Raw genomic sequence first — 19,796 nt, 5'->3', positions numbered from 1 at the left:
TAAAGAGGTAATGTACGGTTTTCAACCAAATACGCTGTGTTCATCACAAATGTTCACAAAACTTTGTCAGTGTTCTGATAATGTTGAAAACTCACAATCTTGCAATTGCTGTGTTAACTAAGAAATGCAATTAAAATCACAGATGAATAACTTTGTTCACTGTTTTAATGACAATAAGTCATTAAAAAAACATGTTGCACTATGATCCTTCAATTGCTTCCCGTCCTTTTCTTCTTCATGGATTGCCAGCATCAGGTTGTTGATCATGTGACTCATGTGATGTGAAAGTGTTTCCATTGCAGTTTTGTGAAATACACTCATTTTCATATGGCCAAAAAAACACCACCTAATCCCAAGGCCTAAACTTTTTATTGAAGAAGTGGAGGGTTTGTTTTCTTTTAATATTTTGTTTCCATTAAGCAAATCGTTTTTCGAAATCTTAAATTGTGCAGCTGTATGTGTGTATAGGTGCACACCCGCACTTTGATTTCTCCATTTCTCCACAATTGTGTCAACTGAATACTTCATATTATCAATTTGAAAAGTATGTCTTACAAAGGCCCAATTGTTCTTCATTTGTTGATACTGCCAATTTCTAGCATAAAAAAAATTGAATAAAAAACTATGATAAAATGTACAAATGTTTAAAAAAAATTTGCAATACGTTATGTTTAAATTTAAACGTGGTTATGTTAGTTCGAAAAGACAGTTGCATTGTCCTAACCAAAACCCAATAACTCTTACATTGCATCATAAATCAGACTTGAAATGTATTTATTTATACATTTTTATCCCTCATTCATCTTTTGTTTACTTATATATTTTTTTTTCTTTTATGCAAACTGATCCAGAAGTCAGACCAAATCCAGGATGTAGGGGTTCAGTAAAAGTTGTATGTACAGTGTACAGATGCGTCACTGCATCACGAGAAACATCAAAAAATGATAAAACACCTGCCGGCCAATCCAGATATATCCCTATGCTGCATGTGTCCGACTTCAGAAATGTTTGACAATAATTATTGTGATAAAAACATCCGGTGGTATTCCATGACCACGCTTTTTCATTTCCTGCCAGAGAAATTTCACTGGAACAGTCTCCCTGCCTAGGAATACTTTTATACGCCACTCCCACATCAATGTCGGAGCTCATATAACACTCAGCCTCCCAGTAATGACGACCAGTCAGGCCTTCAATACAAAGCACTTGAGAAATGCCAAATCTGTCTGGATGATCAGGATATGAAAGCTCCTCATCGCAGTAACTTGCCATTTTGTTGTTTTTAGTCAACATGATAGCAGCTCCTGCTGTATTGGTGTCCAGTGTCAAGTCACAGGCATCTGCAATCAATATATAAATAACTATTAAGTGCTGCAGATGGTATGTACAGTTCAAACTTGAAGTTTACATACACTATACAATAAAGACATTTATGAATTCTTTCACACTGTCTGACATAAAATCAGAATAAACTTTTCCAGTATTAAGTCAATTAGGAATACCAAAATCTCTTTAATTTGCTAAATGTCAAAATAATGAGACCAAAAATTTCAAGGCAATTTTCATGACTTTGTTCTGTTAAGATTTTGCTAATTGATAATGACTGTATTTAGACCAATATTTGCAACTGCAAACATTTATTAAAAGTGCCACTATGTTCTACTTTAGATTTATCATTACATGATAGAAATGTATGCTTACACTGCCTCAGCAGCTTCAGGTTAACCCAAAATTCTTCATTGTGGTCCACACTGACGACAGAAAGAAAACCAGAAGCACTGTCAGATACGCAAAGTATTCAAGAAAAAAACCCATTATGCCATAATTCAGCGCAACATTAAGCAAACATACTTGAGACATTCAAGTCTGCAGTGTGGATCCCTCTGTTTTTCAGATAGCATTTTAGCTCCATGATCTGTCAGGTGATTAAAGCTCAGGTCCAGCTCTCTGAGACAACAGTGGTCTGACATCAGAGCAGATGCAAGTGAGTAACATCCATCCTCTTTCACTTTGCAGAATGATAGCCTAGGAAATGAAAACCAGGTGTTTTAGAAGGTGGAAGCTAATTTCATCACAATAAAATGTTGCGTTGACAGGACTAGATGACTCGCTGCATTTTTTTAATACAAACCTTAGTTTTTCTAAAGTGCAGTTTGGTTTCACCAAAGCCTTGCACAGCTTCATTACTCCAGCATCATGTAGGTCATTGTAGCTCAGGTCCAACTCTCTCAAAGGAGAAGGTCTGGAGCTGAGAGCTGAAGCCAGTGTCTCACAGCCTTCTGCGGTGAGCTTGTTGTGACTAATCCTGAATGACAAATACACTTTATCACACAAAGTTATCTTTTAAAAAGGTTTTAGAGATCGACTCAACCACATACAGAGAGTAGCTAATTACTGATCAATTAACAACATTTAATTGGAAATGTAAACAGTAGAAAGTCAACAAGCATTGTTAAAACAAAAATCTATATGTATGTGTTTTGATAGTTATTTTGATTTTCTTATACCAGTATCACAAAGAATCTTCCGCTGGGTGCATGTTTACTGCTATGGTCTCTTTGCTCCGCTTAGCAATTAACTAGGAGAGAAATGGGCGTGATATGAAAAGGGAACAACGTTAGAGCTTTTGTTTGATTAAGTATTTAGGGTAAATAGTTGCTTGGGGACTCGCTGTTTTTTCTCTGATAATGCACATAATACTTTAAGAGCAGGACAGATGTAGAAAGCCTCTTAGCACATAGACTCTTGCTCTTGTTCTTGTGGTTTGCCATTTTTAGAATGGCAATATTACAATCTATGTAAACTTAACTTAATATAGTAAACCATTTGCCCTACAAACTAAATATTAATATTATCACTTGTTGTATATAAACAATCTGAAAAATGTGATGTGAATATATATTCAGCCATTTATACTCTAATTGTATCTTAAATCCAATGACTTTTAAAAGTGCAGCAATTTTAAAAGTATGTAGTTCAAACTTGGCATAAATAGAGATAATCTGTATCCCAATCCTCTTTGTCAAAAACTTCAGTGGACCAACAATAAAACAAGTTTGACACAGCTGTTTCAGATGCAACTCAAACTTTCCCAGCAGTTGTTGTCATTGTATGTTAATTGAGCTATGATCTAGGTGCTACATTTATATTAATTACGTATCTCAAATAAAAAAATAAAAGAACATACTGCATTATATAGCTTAATTGTGTGCAAACCACCTTACTTATAGATTTTTCATGGCGTCACCATCTTATCAGCATATTCGATTGTGTTAATCAGATGTATATAAACTGTGTGAATGTGACTGACACTTTGAAATGTGTGTTGTAAGTGTTCAGATATTACCTCAGTGTTTCCAGTTTACAGCTATCACTCATCAGTCCAGCTGACAGGATCTCCATTTCTGAGTCTTTGAAATTTGTATAACTCAGCTCCAGCTCTTGCAGGTTGGAGGAGTGGGATGAGAATGAAGTCGCCATCTCCTTGCAGATCTCAGTAATGTTAGAGTTTTGATTTAGTCTTCGGAGAGAAAACAAGATGATACTGATTTGACACACAAATTGCTGATGTCATCAATTTCAGCCATTCACATATAATAATTCAAACCAACTGGCCAGTCAGTGTTACAATATGTACCAAAAAATGTCTAGGGTGTAGCAGTAAAGTAGAGTTTTAATTGTGACAACATATGATGAAGTGTTCAGCATTTATCCCTCAAAATTGCTGATTTCATGAAAGCCGCCAGACTGATAAACGTAAATAATTCTCATAATATTTAGTGTTTGATATAATGCTTGAGGTTGTAAGATGTTTCACACGTTGTCACAAAGATTATATTTACCGTATTTTCACCACTGTAGGGCACACTAGATTATAAGGCGCACTGTTAATGAATGGTTTATTTTCTATCTTTTTCATAATTTTTTCATAATGCCACCGTAATATAAGGCACATTAGGCAAAACAAAATAGTCAGATAAGTCAAGTCAGTCATAGCACAGTACATACTTACTGTGCTTCCTCCATGACACTCCTGTCTACGGTAGCTGTAATGCAACTAAAGCATTTCGACAGAGGACCGTGTACAAAACTTTGAAAAAAAATCACTTTGAGGTCAGTAAGCACAACCAGAATTAATTCATATTAATTCACTAGTAGGGACTGTTTTACCTCAGAACAAAGTGCTCCGGATTAAAAGGCACATTGTCTTTTTGATAAAACTAAAAGTTTTTGAGTGTGCCCTTTAGTCCGGAAAATACGGTAAGTAATTTCTCCTCCCCTTTATGTTTCACAGTGACCTGAAAGACTCACTTGTAGCTGTGTAACCAGGTTCTAGGTAGGGAGAAATTAAAAAGGTTTTGATCTGGGAATTTGGATAAGGTAGATTTTTATTTTCATTAAAAAGTTGACTTTCTCTATTGAAAACAATTAAGTGAACAGGTGTGAATAATAAAAATGTCAACTATTTTTTTTCTCAGTTACTATGTTTCCGCTATTTAAATTTGCTTGATCTGAAACATTTAGGCATCTCATAAAACACTATATGTATAGCACTATTGGATTAGATTTTATGTTTGTTTTTTTTTTTTTACTGGAACTTCTCAAAAGCAATGAAGAACATTTTATTTCAGGTTTAATCTTCAGCAACATTTGAAACCAGACACGGACCTGAGCTTCTCCAGCTTTCTGCAACGTAGTGCATCAGCGATCACAGTGAGTAATGAGTCCATCAGTATGTTTTCACTCAGCTCCAACTCCCTTAGATTTGAGATCATTGGCTTTAAAGCTGATGCCAGATTTCTGGGTGACTCCTCTGATAGTCCAGTCGCTGAGAGGCTGCAAACATGAAATTGAAGCACATTATTTTAGACTTCTTTTGATCATTTTTAAAACAAGTTGTGATTTCAAAAGAGAGCTAATCACATAACAAATGCATTTTTAAGGGGGTAAAAGAAAAACAATTCCTCCATCTATCCATCAATCCATTTTCTTAACTAATTATTTTCACAACCTGGTTCTAATTACCTAGTCGTAATATGCACAATGCATTTATGTTCACTATTTTGTATTTGTAATTTAATAAAAACAAATCAACTCACAACTAATGTGTCCCAGTCTCTTTTTCAATGGCCAAAGGAACACACGTTTTCAATTGGGTTGATGATCAGTTCACACAATTCGACTGCATCCAGATCCACCATAAAAAAATTTCAGACATGTTTGATTGACAGGTTACGTCAGTTTTCCTCAGATACTTGCAGACACCAGTGTGCACTCTCTCTCAGTAACATATTTCTTTTGCCTAGTCCCCTTGCAGACTGACCACAACTAGTACAGGCTGAAGCTAGCTTTTCTCGACTTGGAATAGGGCAGGAGTCACCAACACGGTGTCTGCGGGTACCTGGTCACCCGAGAGGACATTGTCAGTCACTCACAGAGCAAGTTCTAAAAGTAGCAATTGTCATCAGGGAACACTGTCAAAAAATATATTTAATTAAATGATTTTACATTGAAGTAATATTTGTTTGCATGTAGAATTTAAATAGAATTAAGTTATACAAGCATTTAAAATAAATTGGTTTATGTATAAAACATAGTAATTTTTTCTAGGGTTAAAGTTCAGAATTATGCACAGTTGCAGGAGCACCTCAGGATATCATCGGAGGGCTGTAGTGCCTGCAACTGTACAGGTGTAACCCACTCGACGTACTTTGAGATTTTTCTTGAAACAAGAAAAGAATGGTTTTGGAATTTTTTGAATTATTTAACCCTCTTTAGTATTAACAAAATTGTGGAAAAAATAAAAAGTTATTTTGTGTTAGATCATCTTGTACGTCTGCGTGAGTCTGTGGGAGTGGGCACATCCAAAGCCTAAATGTTACTGGTTGGTTTAATTTTGTGTATTTGGCAGCTTGGCACTTTTTCTGTAAGCTAAAAATGAATGAGCAAAGTTTGAACCCTCCCATAGTTGTAAGAGCGGTCGTGTGGACACCGCCTGAGCTTTTTACCGAGTGCACAGTTCTGGTGGGTCGCTGGCTTATGAGCGTTTTTTGTGGTTTCACAAATTGAAGACCGGGTCACCCGGTTGAACAACCATGACATCTGCCTCTCTTCTTTACCGTTGTGTTAAGACTGCACTGCTGCAACAATCCATACTCTCAGTCACACTTAGAATCACACAGAAGAGCTTCAAAAGAGAATCAAACTTGAAACTCTGTGAACAAAGAACTTCTGATCACATAATAATGATTAACCATATCTGCCATGGTAAATCATTACTGATAACTGTTGTGAGTAGTCCTGAATATTAATATGACCAGACTGCATGTAATCATATATATATATATATGTAAATGAATTATTGTTATAAAGGTTGAGCCAAGAAAATGTATGTCTGTATCAAACAAGTAGCCCTTCGTGTTACTGTGTACCCATGAAGTAGCTCCCAGGCTCAAAAAGGTTGGTGACTAAAATTGGGCAAAGAAATTGTGTACTGTGGCCCCAGAATAAGTTTTGGGCTGTAGTTCACAACCAGAAAAAAGTGGAGTGTTCTTTCCGGGTCTGGGATCAATGTTTGCCTCAAGTAAAGGAGCACAATTTTATATGACTTAAGAATAAAGGAAAGATACATTTGGAGATGCATAAATACATTGGGGCCTTATTTGTAGTTAGTACGGACAGCATATGGGTACTACTTTGTACTTTGGTCAGATGTGTTTAAGAAAGAGCTAAGGCTAAAAGCAAAATTCTCAATGGATCAGTTTACATGCATTTGAAAAGGGATGTGGGTCTTCCTCCTTGAGAGATTTTCTACATCTCCATAAGCAGAAAATAACATATCTAGATGAATAGATGAGTTTTGTAATACTCCCCAATCTCAAGCAATATTATTCAACTAGTAAAGGTAAAAAAGCAATGACAAAAAAAGGATAACAGGGAGTGGTACTCCTGTAAAACTGTAGAGATTAATACATTTATTAAATTACTTGCATAACTTTAGATAAAACAAACAAACAATATATTAGTCACACTCACCTGAGACTGAAAACCTCTAATTTGCACTCTGCATTTTTCAGTCCTTCAATGAAGATTTCAAATGCATTACCCCCAAGTCTATTTTTCGTCAGATCTAGTTCCGTCAGAGGAGATTGAGGACTCCGCAAAGCAGATGAGATTACTTCACACAGAGCAGAGTTGAGATAAACACCTGAGATTCTGAAGAAAATAAGAGTCAGTGTGTTAGGATAAGATGTTTAAGTGATTGTGTACAGGGTTTCCCCCAGAAAACTTGTTAAGCAATGATGGTTGGGGCGCCGAGACGGTCCACCGGCAGTTCATTGTGTTTTTGTATTAAAAGATGCTAAGTTGACAAGAAATGTAAAAATATTACTGGGTAAAATATGTTACGGAAAGATATTGCCAGTGAAATGCTATTTAAATCCACAACTAGGAGACTTCCGGTGGTGCCATGTTCTGAGACGGTTGCATTGGGTGGAGGCTCCCGTGAGATTGATGATTAATTGGAAAATTATACAACTTTATGGCTACCCCCCTGAGAGAAACTGCAAATAAGAAGACGATGCCGACAAGAAATACAGTAGGTAAGCAGCAAAATGACCAAAAAGAGCCAAAAGAGAAGAAAGATCCGCAGCAGACTAGCAACGCAGCTAGCGAGGGAAGGAAAGCTAATGAAGCTAATGATACGATAACCGAAGTTCTGCGTGAGCTAAAGGAGTTGAGGAAAGAAAACCAGAATGCTTTTGCTGAAACAAAAGCCGCCCTAACAAGACTGGAAATAACAGTAGGAGACTTGAAAGAGCGCACGGACAAGCTGGAGCAACGTTTGGAGGAAGCAGAGAATAGGACCGGCGCGACGGAAGAGGTTAGCCAGAGAAATGAGAGAGTGCTTCGGTACATGCTGAGACGTGAGGCTTCACTCACTAACCAGTGGGACGACCTCCAGAACCGTATGCGTCGTAACAATCTCAGAATCTATCAAGTTCCGGAGGGAAGCGAGAAACAAGACATGGCCGGCTTTGTAAAGGATATAATCAGAAACACGCTTCTGCTGCAGGAGGACTTTAAGATTGAAAGGGCGCATCGAGCGCTGGGACCGAGACCAGCGGACACAAATCCGCCGCGCTCCATCATTGTCCGCTTCATGGACTACACTGCGAAAGAAGCAGTGCTACAAAAGGCATGGTCACAAAAACAAATCGTTATCCAAGGGAAAAGAATATACTTCGACCAGGACTTCTCTCCAGAAATCCAAAAGAAAAGAGTGAGACTGCGGAGTGTAATCAAGCAACTTAAAGAAAAAGGAATACAGGCTAAATGTCGTTTTCCTGCACAACTCAGAGTGGACCTGGAAAATGGCTCAAAAACCTTCCCGACCCTTCTCGATGCGATACCAACGTTAGAGAAGCTAAATATCTCGGTACAGATGAGTGAGAGAGAGAAGATGGAAGCGGAGCTCTCCAAAGAGGCCTGGATTCCGAGACTCAACAAGACAGGGAAAAGGGGGGTTACTGGATGCGGATTTAAAGGCTTACATTTAAGATTGTGGTGGGGAAAAATGTTCATAAACAGATGAGTTTGTGAAGACTTCAAGGTATGTTTTGAGAAAATCATTAAGGGGGAGAAGATGCTATAAAGATAATTGAAATTACTTTGTATTGAGAAATTATATCTCAGTTGTTTAATATCTCACGGGTAGTTCCTATCGCCGTGCGTTACTATTGTCATTCCAATTGGGTGGAGATCTCATCAAGGAATTATTGTTTTTCTTTGGTTTGTGATCTGGGTTGCACTTAGTGCTTTTTCCCCAGAGCAACTGTGGGCACACAGTGCTCTGCCTTGGTTACATCGAGGGCTGGCCGGGATGCGGTCACTACAGGTTATCTGTGGTCTTATCATGGCCAGTGGGATTGATGGGAGTCTTAGGGGCTTATTTTGTTCAAATTGCTTTGATGTTACTATGTTCTTGTTCCTTGACATGTTTATGTTCATTTTGAGTGACCAACAGGAGTTAAACACAGATATGATGCAAGATTTAGAATTAAGTTTGAAGGGTCAAAAAGTAAAGGAGGAGGTTGACAGTGGGAGGAGAGTTATTGGTTATGAGTGATTTAAATATTGTGAGTTATAATGTGAGAGGGCTGGGCCATCCGATAAAGAGGAAAAAAATACTAGCTCAATTAAAATCGTTTAAAAGTTCAATAGCTCTAATACAAGAGACTCATCTTAACGATGTGGAACACAAAAAATTAAAAAGAGAATGGGTAGACCAGGTGTTCTTTTCCAGTTGTCCAAAAAGTAGGGGGAGAGGGGTTGCAATATTATTGAGCCGGACAACTTACTTTTCGGTGCAGAAGGAGGTTAAAGATGAGCAGGGGAGATATGTGATGGTGGTAGGTTCAATAGAAGGGATGGATATAACAATAATGAATATATATGCCCCAAATGAAGAAGATCCAAATTTTTTTGTAGAAGTAGCTTCTGTCTTAGCAAAAGACTCAGAAGGTGTAATAATTTTGGCTGGAGACTTTAACTGTGTGTTGGATCCAAAACATGACAAATTGCCATCAGATCAGGGCCCATTGGGCAGGAAAACGAAAGTCCTGAAATATCTGTTAGAGGAGCTAGGACTGGAAGATTCTTGGAGGGCATGTAATCCACAGGGCAAGGATTACACATTCTTTTCAAATGTGCATGGTTCATACTCAAGATTGGATATGATACTTATATCCAGACAAGATCTTCATAGGGTGGTACATAGTAGTATTGAGCCTGTAACGTTGTCAGACCATGGACCAGTTAGAATAACATTAAAGGTTAAAAAAGAAAAACATTTTAAATACTGGAGATTGAATGTCTCCATGCTGAATGACCCACAAGTTCAAGAACGAATGAAGACAACAATAGATGAATACTTTCGGTTGAATGATAATGGGGCTGTATCAGGGGCAATATTGTGGGATGGAGCCAAGGCAGTAATCAGTGGTAAATGTATAGAAATGGCAAGTATATTAAAGAAACAACGGGCACAGAAAGTAAAAGACCTAGAGAATGAAGTGAAAAGATTAGAACAAATTCATAAAAGAGATAGAAAAGAGGAGACACTGGAAAAACTTAAAAGAAGCAGGGAAGCACTGGACAAAATACTTACTTATAAGGCAGAAGGGGCTATGAGATATACTGGCCAAAAATATTATGAGGTGGGAAATCGCGCGAGCCGCTTATTAGCCTTCCAATTGAGAAAAATACAGGCTAGCCGTGTGGTCCACAACATAAGTCACCCGGGAAATGGAAGAGAACTAGCCCAGCCGGAAAAAATTGCAGAGGCGTTCCGAGAATTTTATAAAGAGCTATATGACTCCGAAAGTTTACCCCAGAAAAGAGAAGAAATAGAGGATCTATTTAAAACACTTAATCTACCAAAATTGACACAGGAAGAAGCAGATGATCTGAATAGACCAATTACAGAGATGGAGATTGAGGAAGTAATTAAATCATTAAAAAGCAATAAAAGTCCAGGGACAGATGGTCTAAATGGAGAGTTTTACAAAGTTTTCATTAAGGAACTTACCCCTAAATTATGTGCTGTATACAACTACGCCTTGAAGGAAAATGATCCCCCAAAAAGCTGGTCAGAAGCATTAATAACAGTAATACATAAGGAAGGGAAAGACCCTAAAAAATGTGCCTCCTACCGCCCCATAAGTCTTTTAGGGAATGATTTAAAAATCCTTGGATCAATTTTAGCAGGAAGGATGCAAAGGTACTTAAAGAAATTAATAAAACCGGATCAAACTGGATTTATAACAAAACGACAAGGTTCGAACAATGTTAGAAGAGCGCTGAATATTCAGTCAATCGCTAAGAAAGACAGCCAACCATCAATGCTCCTGGCGTTAGACGCAGAGAAAGCGTTTGATAGGGTGGACTGGGATTATTTAAATTACATATTGAAGAAGATGGGATTTAACTCCACCTTCATAAGATGGATAGCAACGCTTAACAAAAATCCTATCTCGAGGGTAAGGGTAAATGGCTACTGCTCTGAATTTTTCAACATAAAAAGGGGGGTGAGACAGGGAAGTCCGGTCTCGCCTATTCTTTTCGCTATAAGTATAGAGCCATTAGCAGAATTGATTAGGTTGAACAAACATATAGAAGGAATAGTAGACAAGGGAGGTTTAGAACACAAGATCTCTTTATTTGCAGATGATATACTTTTGTACTTAAAAAACCCATCAAGTACGATCCCTCCTCTTATGAAATGCCTACACATATTTGGTCATGTCTCAGGTTATAAAATTAACGAAATTAAATCTGAAGCAATGATGATGACAGGACTCTGGCCAGAGCACCTGGAGAAAGAAGTGAAATTTAAGTGGACAAAAGCGGGCCTTAAATATTTGGGAGTCACTCTGACCGGTAATTCTTCTCAGTTATACAATGCCAATTATAGCACACTTATATCTCAAATTAAAAAGGATTTGGAAAGATGGCAGATTCTCCCTCAGCGTGTTGGACATGTAAATGCAACACATAATTCTTTGTTCACAAAGATAAATCATTCTCACCGCTCTCCACATGCTCCTCTAAAAGCGCAACTACGGGTTATATTGTAAAGTTTCAGAAGCAGTGCTCAGTGGATTTAAAGTTTGATTCCTACCTTGATCAAAAACTCTGGAAATAAACACAATTCCTCACAGGGGATTGATGTACATATACATACAGGTCAGCCTGTGTCCAGTTTGAGTGAAAGGAGGCGCTTACCTGCTTATAATACACTTATAATACACCGAAGGAAGCCGCGTGTGTCAAATCTCTGCAATTTTATCTTAATATTATTAAGACTTATGACACAATAATTCAAGATTTGTTTAAATTACTTACTCTTCATTTCAATGACAATATCTTTATACTTGTGTGTTAATGCATGTACATGACCACTTTACATTACAAACTCACCTGGCTTTTCTGCAGTTCCTCACAGCTGGGATAATCCTGAAACTGCCTTTAATTTTTGTTGTGTATTTCGTCAGGTCAAATTCCTCTATAGGTGTAGTTGACATTAGCATTAAGTCAGCCAAAGCTGAACACTGAACAGGGGTGAGCTCTGTTTCTGGATATTGATTTGGATTCAGAAACTGCCTAACACTGTCATACAGGGAATCATCTTTCAGTTCAGCCAAACAGTGAACCAGGTTCATACATCTGTCTGGAGAGCAGTCATTTAAATCCATGTCTTCTAGATATGTCCTGATAGTCTCTGCAACTTCAGAGTGGTCCTCTGTTTGCTGAATGAGGCCTGGAAGCTGATTTTGAGTCGACTCTAAGGACATGCCAATGAGGAACCTAAGAAACATGTCCAGTTCTCCTGTCTTCCTCAAAGTTGAGTTAGCTATAGCAATTTCCATTAGCTCATCCAATGGCAGATCAACTGGGTGAACTTCCAAGATTGTCTTCAGCTCTTCCTCAGATCCTATCAGAAGGAAATCTTTGAGGCTTTGAGAATCGATTGTTTTACTTGCAAAGCTTCTGTACACAAAGAGAGCAGCAAAGTACTCCTGAATTGTCAAATGCACAAAGCAGTAAAGCTTCTTTGAGTGAAAGATACTCTCTTCTTTGAATATTGCAGTACACAGTCCACAGCAGACTCCAGCTTTCTCTATGTCAATGTCATAACTCTTCAGGTCATCTTTACTGAATATGATTTCTCCTTTGTTCAGTTTTTCAAATGCCATCCTGCCCAGTTTGAAGATGAACTCTTCATTCAATTTGAATAGTTCAATGATATCTAACTCGTTTTCCTTGCCTTCATTTGACCTGTTGTCCTCAGCAGCATCTTGTTTATCTTCTTGGCCATATTTCTTAGCAGCTGTCTTCATCTGAGTACAAAAGAAGTGTGTGTACATTTCCATTAGAGTTGTGGGTATTTTTGTGTTTTTCTCTGGGATGTTGCTATTTTTTAAAAACAAGTACTCAAGAACCTCTGAGGCAATCCAACAGAAGATGGGTATGTGACACATGATAAATAAGCTTCGCGAGTTCTTAATATGATCAATTATCTTTTCAGCAACCATTTTGTTCTGAACTCTGTTCCTGAAGTACAGTATTTTCTGTGGATCATTGAAACCTCTGACTTCGGTCCATTGATAGATGTGTTCTTTGGGGATGCGCTGAATGGCTCCTGGTCTTGAAGTTATCCAGACGAGTGCAGAGGGCAGAAGATGTTCCCTAATGAGATTGGTCACCAGGATGTCTATGGATGATTCCTTTGTTGGGTCTGTCAATCTTTTCGTTTTTAGGAAGTTCAGTTTAAGCTGACTTTCATCTAGACCATCAAAAATGAACAAAACCTTGTACTTATCAAATATTTTATTGACTGCTGTGTTCTTGAGTTCAGGATGGAATTCTTTAACAAGAGTCTCAAGGCTGAACTCATCATCTTTGACCAAATTAAGCTCCCTGAATGGAATCATGAAGATGAAGTCCAGGTCTGGATTCGCTTTTCCGTCTGCCCAGTCAAGAATGAACTTTTTTACAGACACAGTTTTACCGATTCCAGCAATTCCTTTGGTCATCACTGCTCTAATGGCTCTCATTTCTGGTGTGCTTTGAAAGATATTGTTGCAGTGTATCTTAATTCCTTCTGTTGCTTGAGTTCTAAACTTGTCTTCAATTTGCCAAATCTCATGTTGCTTATTGACATGTTCATTTTCTCCTTGAACAATGTGAAGCTCTGTGTAGATTTGGTACAATGACTTACTTTTATTGTTATCTTCTCGCTCCCATTTACAATTTTTTCTCAAGGAGTCTTTGTTATTTTTGATGATATCTCTAATTATTTCATCATCTGTAGTAACAGAAAATATACAGTAAGTATTGGTTTTCTAATATAACTTTATCATACAAGTTTTTCACAAAGCATTTGTATCAATCAATCAATAAATCAACAAAAGTTTATTTGTAAAGAACATTTCAGCAACAAGGTAGTTCAAACTGTGTTAAAAAATTATTTTTGTAAGTCAGGTAAATAATGAAACTTTTCCATTGTTCTAGCAATATGATTTGCCAATGAAATAATCTTAAAATTCCAATAACTATCTTTATGAAGAAAAAAAAACTCATGAGAAATTAAGACTTTTCTTACTTTGACATATTTCAGATTGAGTTTCTCTGAGGATTTCATAGAAAGCAGCTTTTGCCTTCACAGTATTCAGTGCTCCAAAGAGTTCTCTCATCTGATCCTGGCTCGTATTGGTGGTCCTGATTTGGTCGTACATCTCTTTATGGAGCATGTTCCTCTTGAGCAGCTGGTCAGCAATGGGCATCACTAAATAGATGCTCTGGATAAGCTCCGGTCTGTTGCTCCAAACCCAGTTTGCTTCTTTTTAAATGAAGTCAAATAAATTAGACAGAGTAAAATCCACCATATATGCACAGAGTTATACACATAATTGTTACCTTACAAATATGTGTACATCAGTCTTTTGTTTTGACACAGAATAAATTCCATTAGACAAACCACTTAAGTAAATATTAAGTGCAGTTTGGAGATGAGAATTTTTACTTTTCTTAATTTATAAAACACTATCCATAAAAGCTTGGCCCTAGATGAAAAGTAATATGAGTGAGACTGAGGCTTCCGTACACTCTACACATACACTCTAACCCTGCATCGCTGCCACATCCCTGCTATTTAGAACTTGTGCCAGCGCATATTAAATCACCAAAACATTCCACCACCTAAAGATGTATAAATGAAAACCGTCTGTGCTAAATATTGTTTTAGCTGTTTATTTAACAGAACATAGAGGCCTCTTAGAACTGCATAAATTGTGATACAAAACTGAAGTTGGCTTCATAATTAAGCTTCCAACTCGAGAAATGGCTAAAGAACGATTCCACTTGATTTTTTGCTACACTCAGTTTGTGTGTTTCAACGGTTACCAAATCTCATTAGGGAAAAATTTGACTGCATGGATCAAAACAAGTAGCTTACTCTCATATTAATAACGCAACCAAAAAACTAATTCAAGTCGAAAGGTTGTAGGAGTGGCCACAAATACAGAAAGTCGTTCGAGGAGCATAGGTAATTTCCATGTCTTCCAAAGAACAATTTAACATTTAGATTTAACAATACATTTAGAAATAAAAGTAAAACAAGCTGTAAGGTTATATCTTAAAAACCAGAAATATGAATACATTGAATCTGTGCCAAGAAACGTAAGAAATTCATGAAAGCTAAATATTTTCCAGTTACACTGACTACACAGAGACAAATGTCCCTGTATATCTTGATAAAATGCTACACTTTTAGAGAACACTTTAAAATGTGTTTCACCAAACTTTTAAAAGTGTATGGTCTACCACACTTTTCAAATTCATGGCCTGGCAGATATTTCTGCACATATGGTCTGGGAGGTATTTCTGCCTGACCTGATACATCACTGATATTGTCTATTCCTTATCATTCACTTCATTCCTACCCAAAAAGGACATTTTTCAAGTTATCTTTGTCTCACATTAAAACTGATTTAGAGATCTGAACCATTTAAGTACAACTAAAAAGCAAAAACAGAACCAATTTGTAAGGGAAATACGTTAAAATAGGACTGTAAGTATGTAATATTTTATCCATCTTAGAGCAGTAAACAAAGCATATTCTATTTAGATTTTTACATTCAACAACTGTCATCAGCAATAATTTCTTAAAGCTTTGCCTTCAACTTACTCTGTTCCTCTTCCGTGACTGACATAGGTTCAGATGAGCTAACACAAGACAAAAGAAATAGTTCAATATTAGAATTTCTTCCTGCTCCAAGTATCATTGCATTTGTTTATTTTTGCTAATCTTGTCTTATAAGTCAATAATCTCCTAAGACTTGCTTTTGAGTAAGTCATACAATCCTACCTTATTACTTCCGTAGTTGTCTTTTCCAAGTCACTTTTCGCACAATAGTTGCTGCTTTCAAGATAAACATCTTCTGCTTGTCTGCATGATGTTTCCTTCCCTGATGTCTTCTTCTCATCTTTCACCTCCTCCTGAAAAGATGTTTCTCTTTGCATGAGAGGGGAATCTTCTCCACTTATAACTGCATTAGATTCTTCATCTTTGGGCTGATCAGATGAATGAATTCCTTGTCCAGTGTCTGTACTCCTTCGGCGGGCAGAACACTTGTTCCCCATGTTTTAATTTCTTGTATATCAGCTGTGAAAACATACATTTAAAAACAGACAAAACCAAGCAAACCAAAACAGTAAAATGCATAATTGTATGTATTATTATTTATGTTGCAGGGTTTAGAAAACCTAATGTAGCTCATTAAAGTATACGTTTCACATGAAAGGGAAAGCAGTTAATTTTTTTATATCAAATTGTTGTTGAAAAATAAATATCATAAATTATATAATAATTTAATGGAAATTTTTAAGTAATGCCAGAAATGCAAATGTGACTGAATGCAGTTTTATTCCATTTTTGTGATTTCTGAAAGAACTTTCACTCTGAGATATCTCTGCCAAACAAATCCTCAAGAGAACGTGTCACAAATAAAGAAACAGATAAGAGTCAAAACTTACTTACCTTATTGTTGTTAAATGTCCTCATCAAAAATCAATATGATTTTTCAGTCTCTATGTCACATCAGAATACATTGAAATAGTAATTAGCCAACACACTAAGTAGTGTTAAATCGGTGGACCTGTACTCACACCTACAACATACTTCCAATCTGTGTGTGTGTGAACGTGAGACTGCATGGGTGTGGGTGTGGGTGTGCGTAGGTGTGTGTGTGCGTGTGTGTGTAGTGTGTGTGTGTAGTGTGTGCGTGATTACATGGAAACCAAGATTGTTTTTCAGGTCTTAACAAGATCTCTTCCTACATGCTCTGCCAAAACCGGTTTTAACAAAACCTGTGTTGATGAGGACCTGAAAGAGAGCTCACATTAATCTGATCCCTACTCTAGCTTCTCGAGTCTTTCTGGATAGATTGTAAGATTGTAAACAATAAAACAATACAGCTTTAAATGGTCATTGTCCGAACTTTAAGTTATTTGATTTGTTGTGTTAAGAACACAGAAACTAAACTTGAGAATTTATCACTTATGATGCATTATTGGATTCACAAAAATATCACTATTGTGAGTGGCATAGGCCTTAATCATGACATCCATTAAAAATAATATTTCGTCGTACAGACTAACCTCTTGAGATTAATTGTGAAACTGTTATGAAAAGCAACTTATTCAGATGTAAGTGGGTGTCGGTATAGTTTTTACGGTGTACACAATCAAAAGACATTGGGTTGTTGATGCCACAACATTTAATTAAAGATCCGCAACACAAAATAGTTCAGTTAGTACAGTGTGTCTCAAACTGTGGTCCCGGGATCCCTGGTGGTCCGCTGCCACCCCCTAATGGTCTGCAAGGTACTGCACATAAACAACCATAGTTCTATTATATCACTAAAGGACAAAACTATAACAATACCAGGATAAGCTAGTTTATATTTCAACAACAGGTCACAACAAAGTGGAACACAAAGTTTCACAGAAGCCAAAAACAATTATGTCTGAACAGCTTAAACAGACATACAAAGATCTAATTCATTCCATATACCTTTATTTGATACAGTTGATTTCTTACTAAAGATTACTCAGGTAATTAACAAATTCTTTATCATTAATATTTCACAATAATTATGAGTTATATACAGAAACTACCAGGATGGGTGTATTTTTTTCAGAGCTGGGAAACATTGAGTGACTTGGGAATCTAAGCAAGAATAATGCCAAAACAAAAGGTACAATCTTAAAAAAAAGACAATATCAGGAAAGTCGCATAAATCCATTTTTGTGTCCATCGGTTTAACTACCAGTAATAGAAAGTTTAACATTCTCACTTAAAGGGGAAGTAAGAGTTCGAGATGCAACTGTTTTTTCATAATAACACTTGTAATTTCCCACATGATCAGAGTTGACTTCAAGAAATCTGAGTGTGGAAGAGTTGGTGCTTGACGACTGGGTCTTAATGTTTTGATAAGAATCTGGTTGGTATTTCTGTAGAATGAACGACCCATTTAAAAACGGTGTTGAGATGGAACAAGTGATGGCAACAAGCTGACCCCAAGTAATCACACCAGCTGGATCCAAGGAGATGGTGGGTTGTGGAAGGACTACTGTAAAACAAAATAAATTGTACGCTTACTGTTATGCCCAACTCATCCAATCAAACAATTTCAATAATAATTTATAGTAAAAAAAATATATACCTTTTGAATATAGCTGAACAGGGTTGCTAATGTATGTGCTGAAGTTCTCATTAGCAACCCTTATGTGAAACTGACAAGGATAGTTTCCCTCTTGCTCAAAACCAATTTGAGGGATGTAAAATGTTCCAGAGTTGCTGTTCGACTCTACGGTCTGACCAAAACCCTCCGAGGTCCGATTGAAGATGAACGTTCCCCCTACTTATCCATCGGGGACCAAACAAGTGATGCTGACATTCTGACCAAAGCTAATGTCACTTTGAGGATTTATTGTGATCGTGGGTTTTATCAGGCCTGGGGAAAAATGTGTAGTACAAGAATTGCTTTACAGACTGAAAACAAGGATAGTAGATTTAACACTTACATCTTGCACTATTTAAATCAGTTTGTTTGGATTGGAAATTTGTTTTAAATTACTATGCTTACTTACCTGAACAGATGACACCTGCATCCTGACTGTGGCTGCAGCTGTATGCTTGAAATCCACTAAATGGACATTCAGTGAGGTACGTTTCCCTCCCTGTACAGCTCACATTATCAACCCAGATTTTATTCATTCCTTTTCCGAAGTAGGCAGAGTGAGGAGCAGCCAGCGCTGTACCACAACCCAACTGTCTGAAGACCACCTGGGCATCATTCATGTCCCAGCCATTATCGCACACCATTTCCCATGCATAACTGTAGTAAATTTCAACTCTTCCAGAGCACCGGGACGGCCCGATTAATTATACTGGGTGACCTGTCAGCCATAAATTCAAATGTAGATTATTAATAAATTCAGCTGAACAAAATGAGTTGAAAGTATTCTCATGACTAAATACTGAACCATGCATTTAGTTTCACCTGCACACCGAACACCAGAATATGTTCCAGAGCTGGTTACCACAGAACCACTTTGACATTCTGCTAGAGAACTTTCACTTCCAGAGCAAGTCATCTCATAAAGAGATGTTGGAGTTGGGGTTGTAGCTAATAGATTGATGATGCTGGACCACAACCCATCTGTCTGCAGGCCACATTAGCAGCATTCATGTTGAAGTTATTATTATCAATCAGCCTCCAGGCGCCGCCATGATATATTTGAACATTTCCATTGCATGACCCATATGGTAGGATTTTATGATCTTAAGAAGAAAAAGTGACATAAGAAAAATAGTGCTCATTTCACATACAACAAAAACATCAGCAGCAGAATCTACAGCCATATTTTAGGATATTCTTTTTAGGATATCCATCTCGTGATCTTCCAAGGAAAATATAAACTGTTAAAGAGTAAGAAAAATACAATTTGGGACTATTACTATAGGAAATGTAAATATTTTGGCTCAAAGTTGCTTGAAAATGCAACCACAACAACCTTGCTGTGCTTGTTTTCCCTAAACATCCCTTGGTGTTTGAATGTCTCATCATCATCATGTTTTTAGAGTTACAGACAGTGGAAAGAATGTTTTAACAGGATTTCAACAAAGTCTGAAAATTCTAAAAAATAAATAAATAAATAAAAATACTCCC

General features: G+C 37.1%; 1 protein-coding gene across 1 annotated transcript; it reads right to left on the bottom strand.

Moving 5' to 3' along the window:
- Positions 1–499: 499 nt before the first annotated feature.
- LOC103468609 (protein NLRC3-like) lies at positions 500–14,345 on the bottom strand. The gene is made up of 9 exons (XM_081610450.1): positions 14,165–14,345; positions 11,980–13,867; positions 7,036–7,215; positions 4,669–4,836; positions 3,347–3,520; positions 2,132–2,305; positions 1,852–2,025; positions 1,702–1,751; positions 500–1,340 (listed from the first exon to the last, which is right to left on the bottom strand). The coding sequence occupies exons 1-9, from the start codon at positions 14,343–14,345 to the stop codon at positions 811–813; spliced, it is 3,519 nt and encodes a 1,172-aa protein (XP_081466576.1). The 3' UTR covers positions 500–810.
- Between the last annotated feature and the right edge of the window lie 5,451 nt (positions 14,346–19,796).

This window comes from Poecilia reticulata, chromosome 8 (genome assembly GCF_904066995.2).
Source record: "Poecilia reticulata chromosome 8, P_reticulata-male-v2, whole genome shotgun sequence".
Lineage (NCBI taxonomy): Eukaryota > Metazoa > Chordata > Actinopteri > Cyprinodontiformes > Poeciliidae > Poecilia > Poecilia reticulata.
This window is presented reverse-complemented; position numbering and strand designations above follow the sequence as displayed.

Coding starts and splice junctions, on each gene's coding strand:
- LOC103468609 (XM_081610450.1), bottom strand. CDS start 14,345: ATGCCCATTGCTGACCAGCTGCTCAAGAGGAACATGCTCCATAAAGAG. Junction 3,521..4,668: donor AGAAAGCTGGAGAAGCTCAG/GTCCGTGTCTGG, acceptor TTCTCTCCGAAG/ACTAAATCAAAACTCTAACA. Junction 2,026..2,131: donor TGCACTTTAGAAAAACTAAG/GTTTGTATTAAA, acceptor TTCATTTCCTAG/GCTATCATTCTGCAAAGTGA.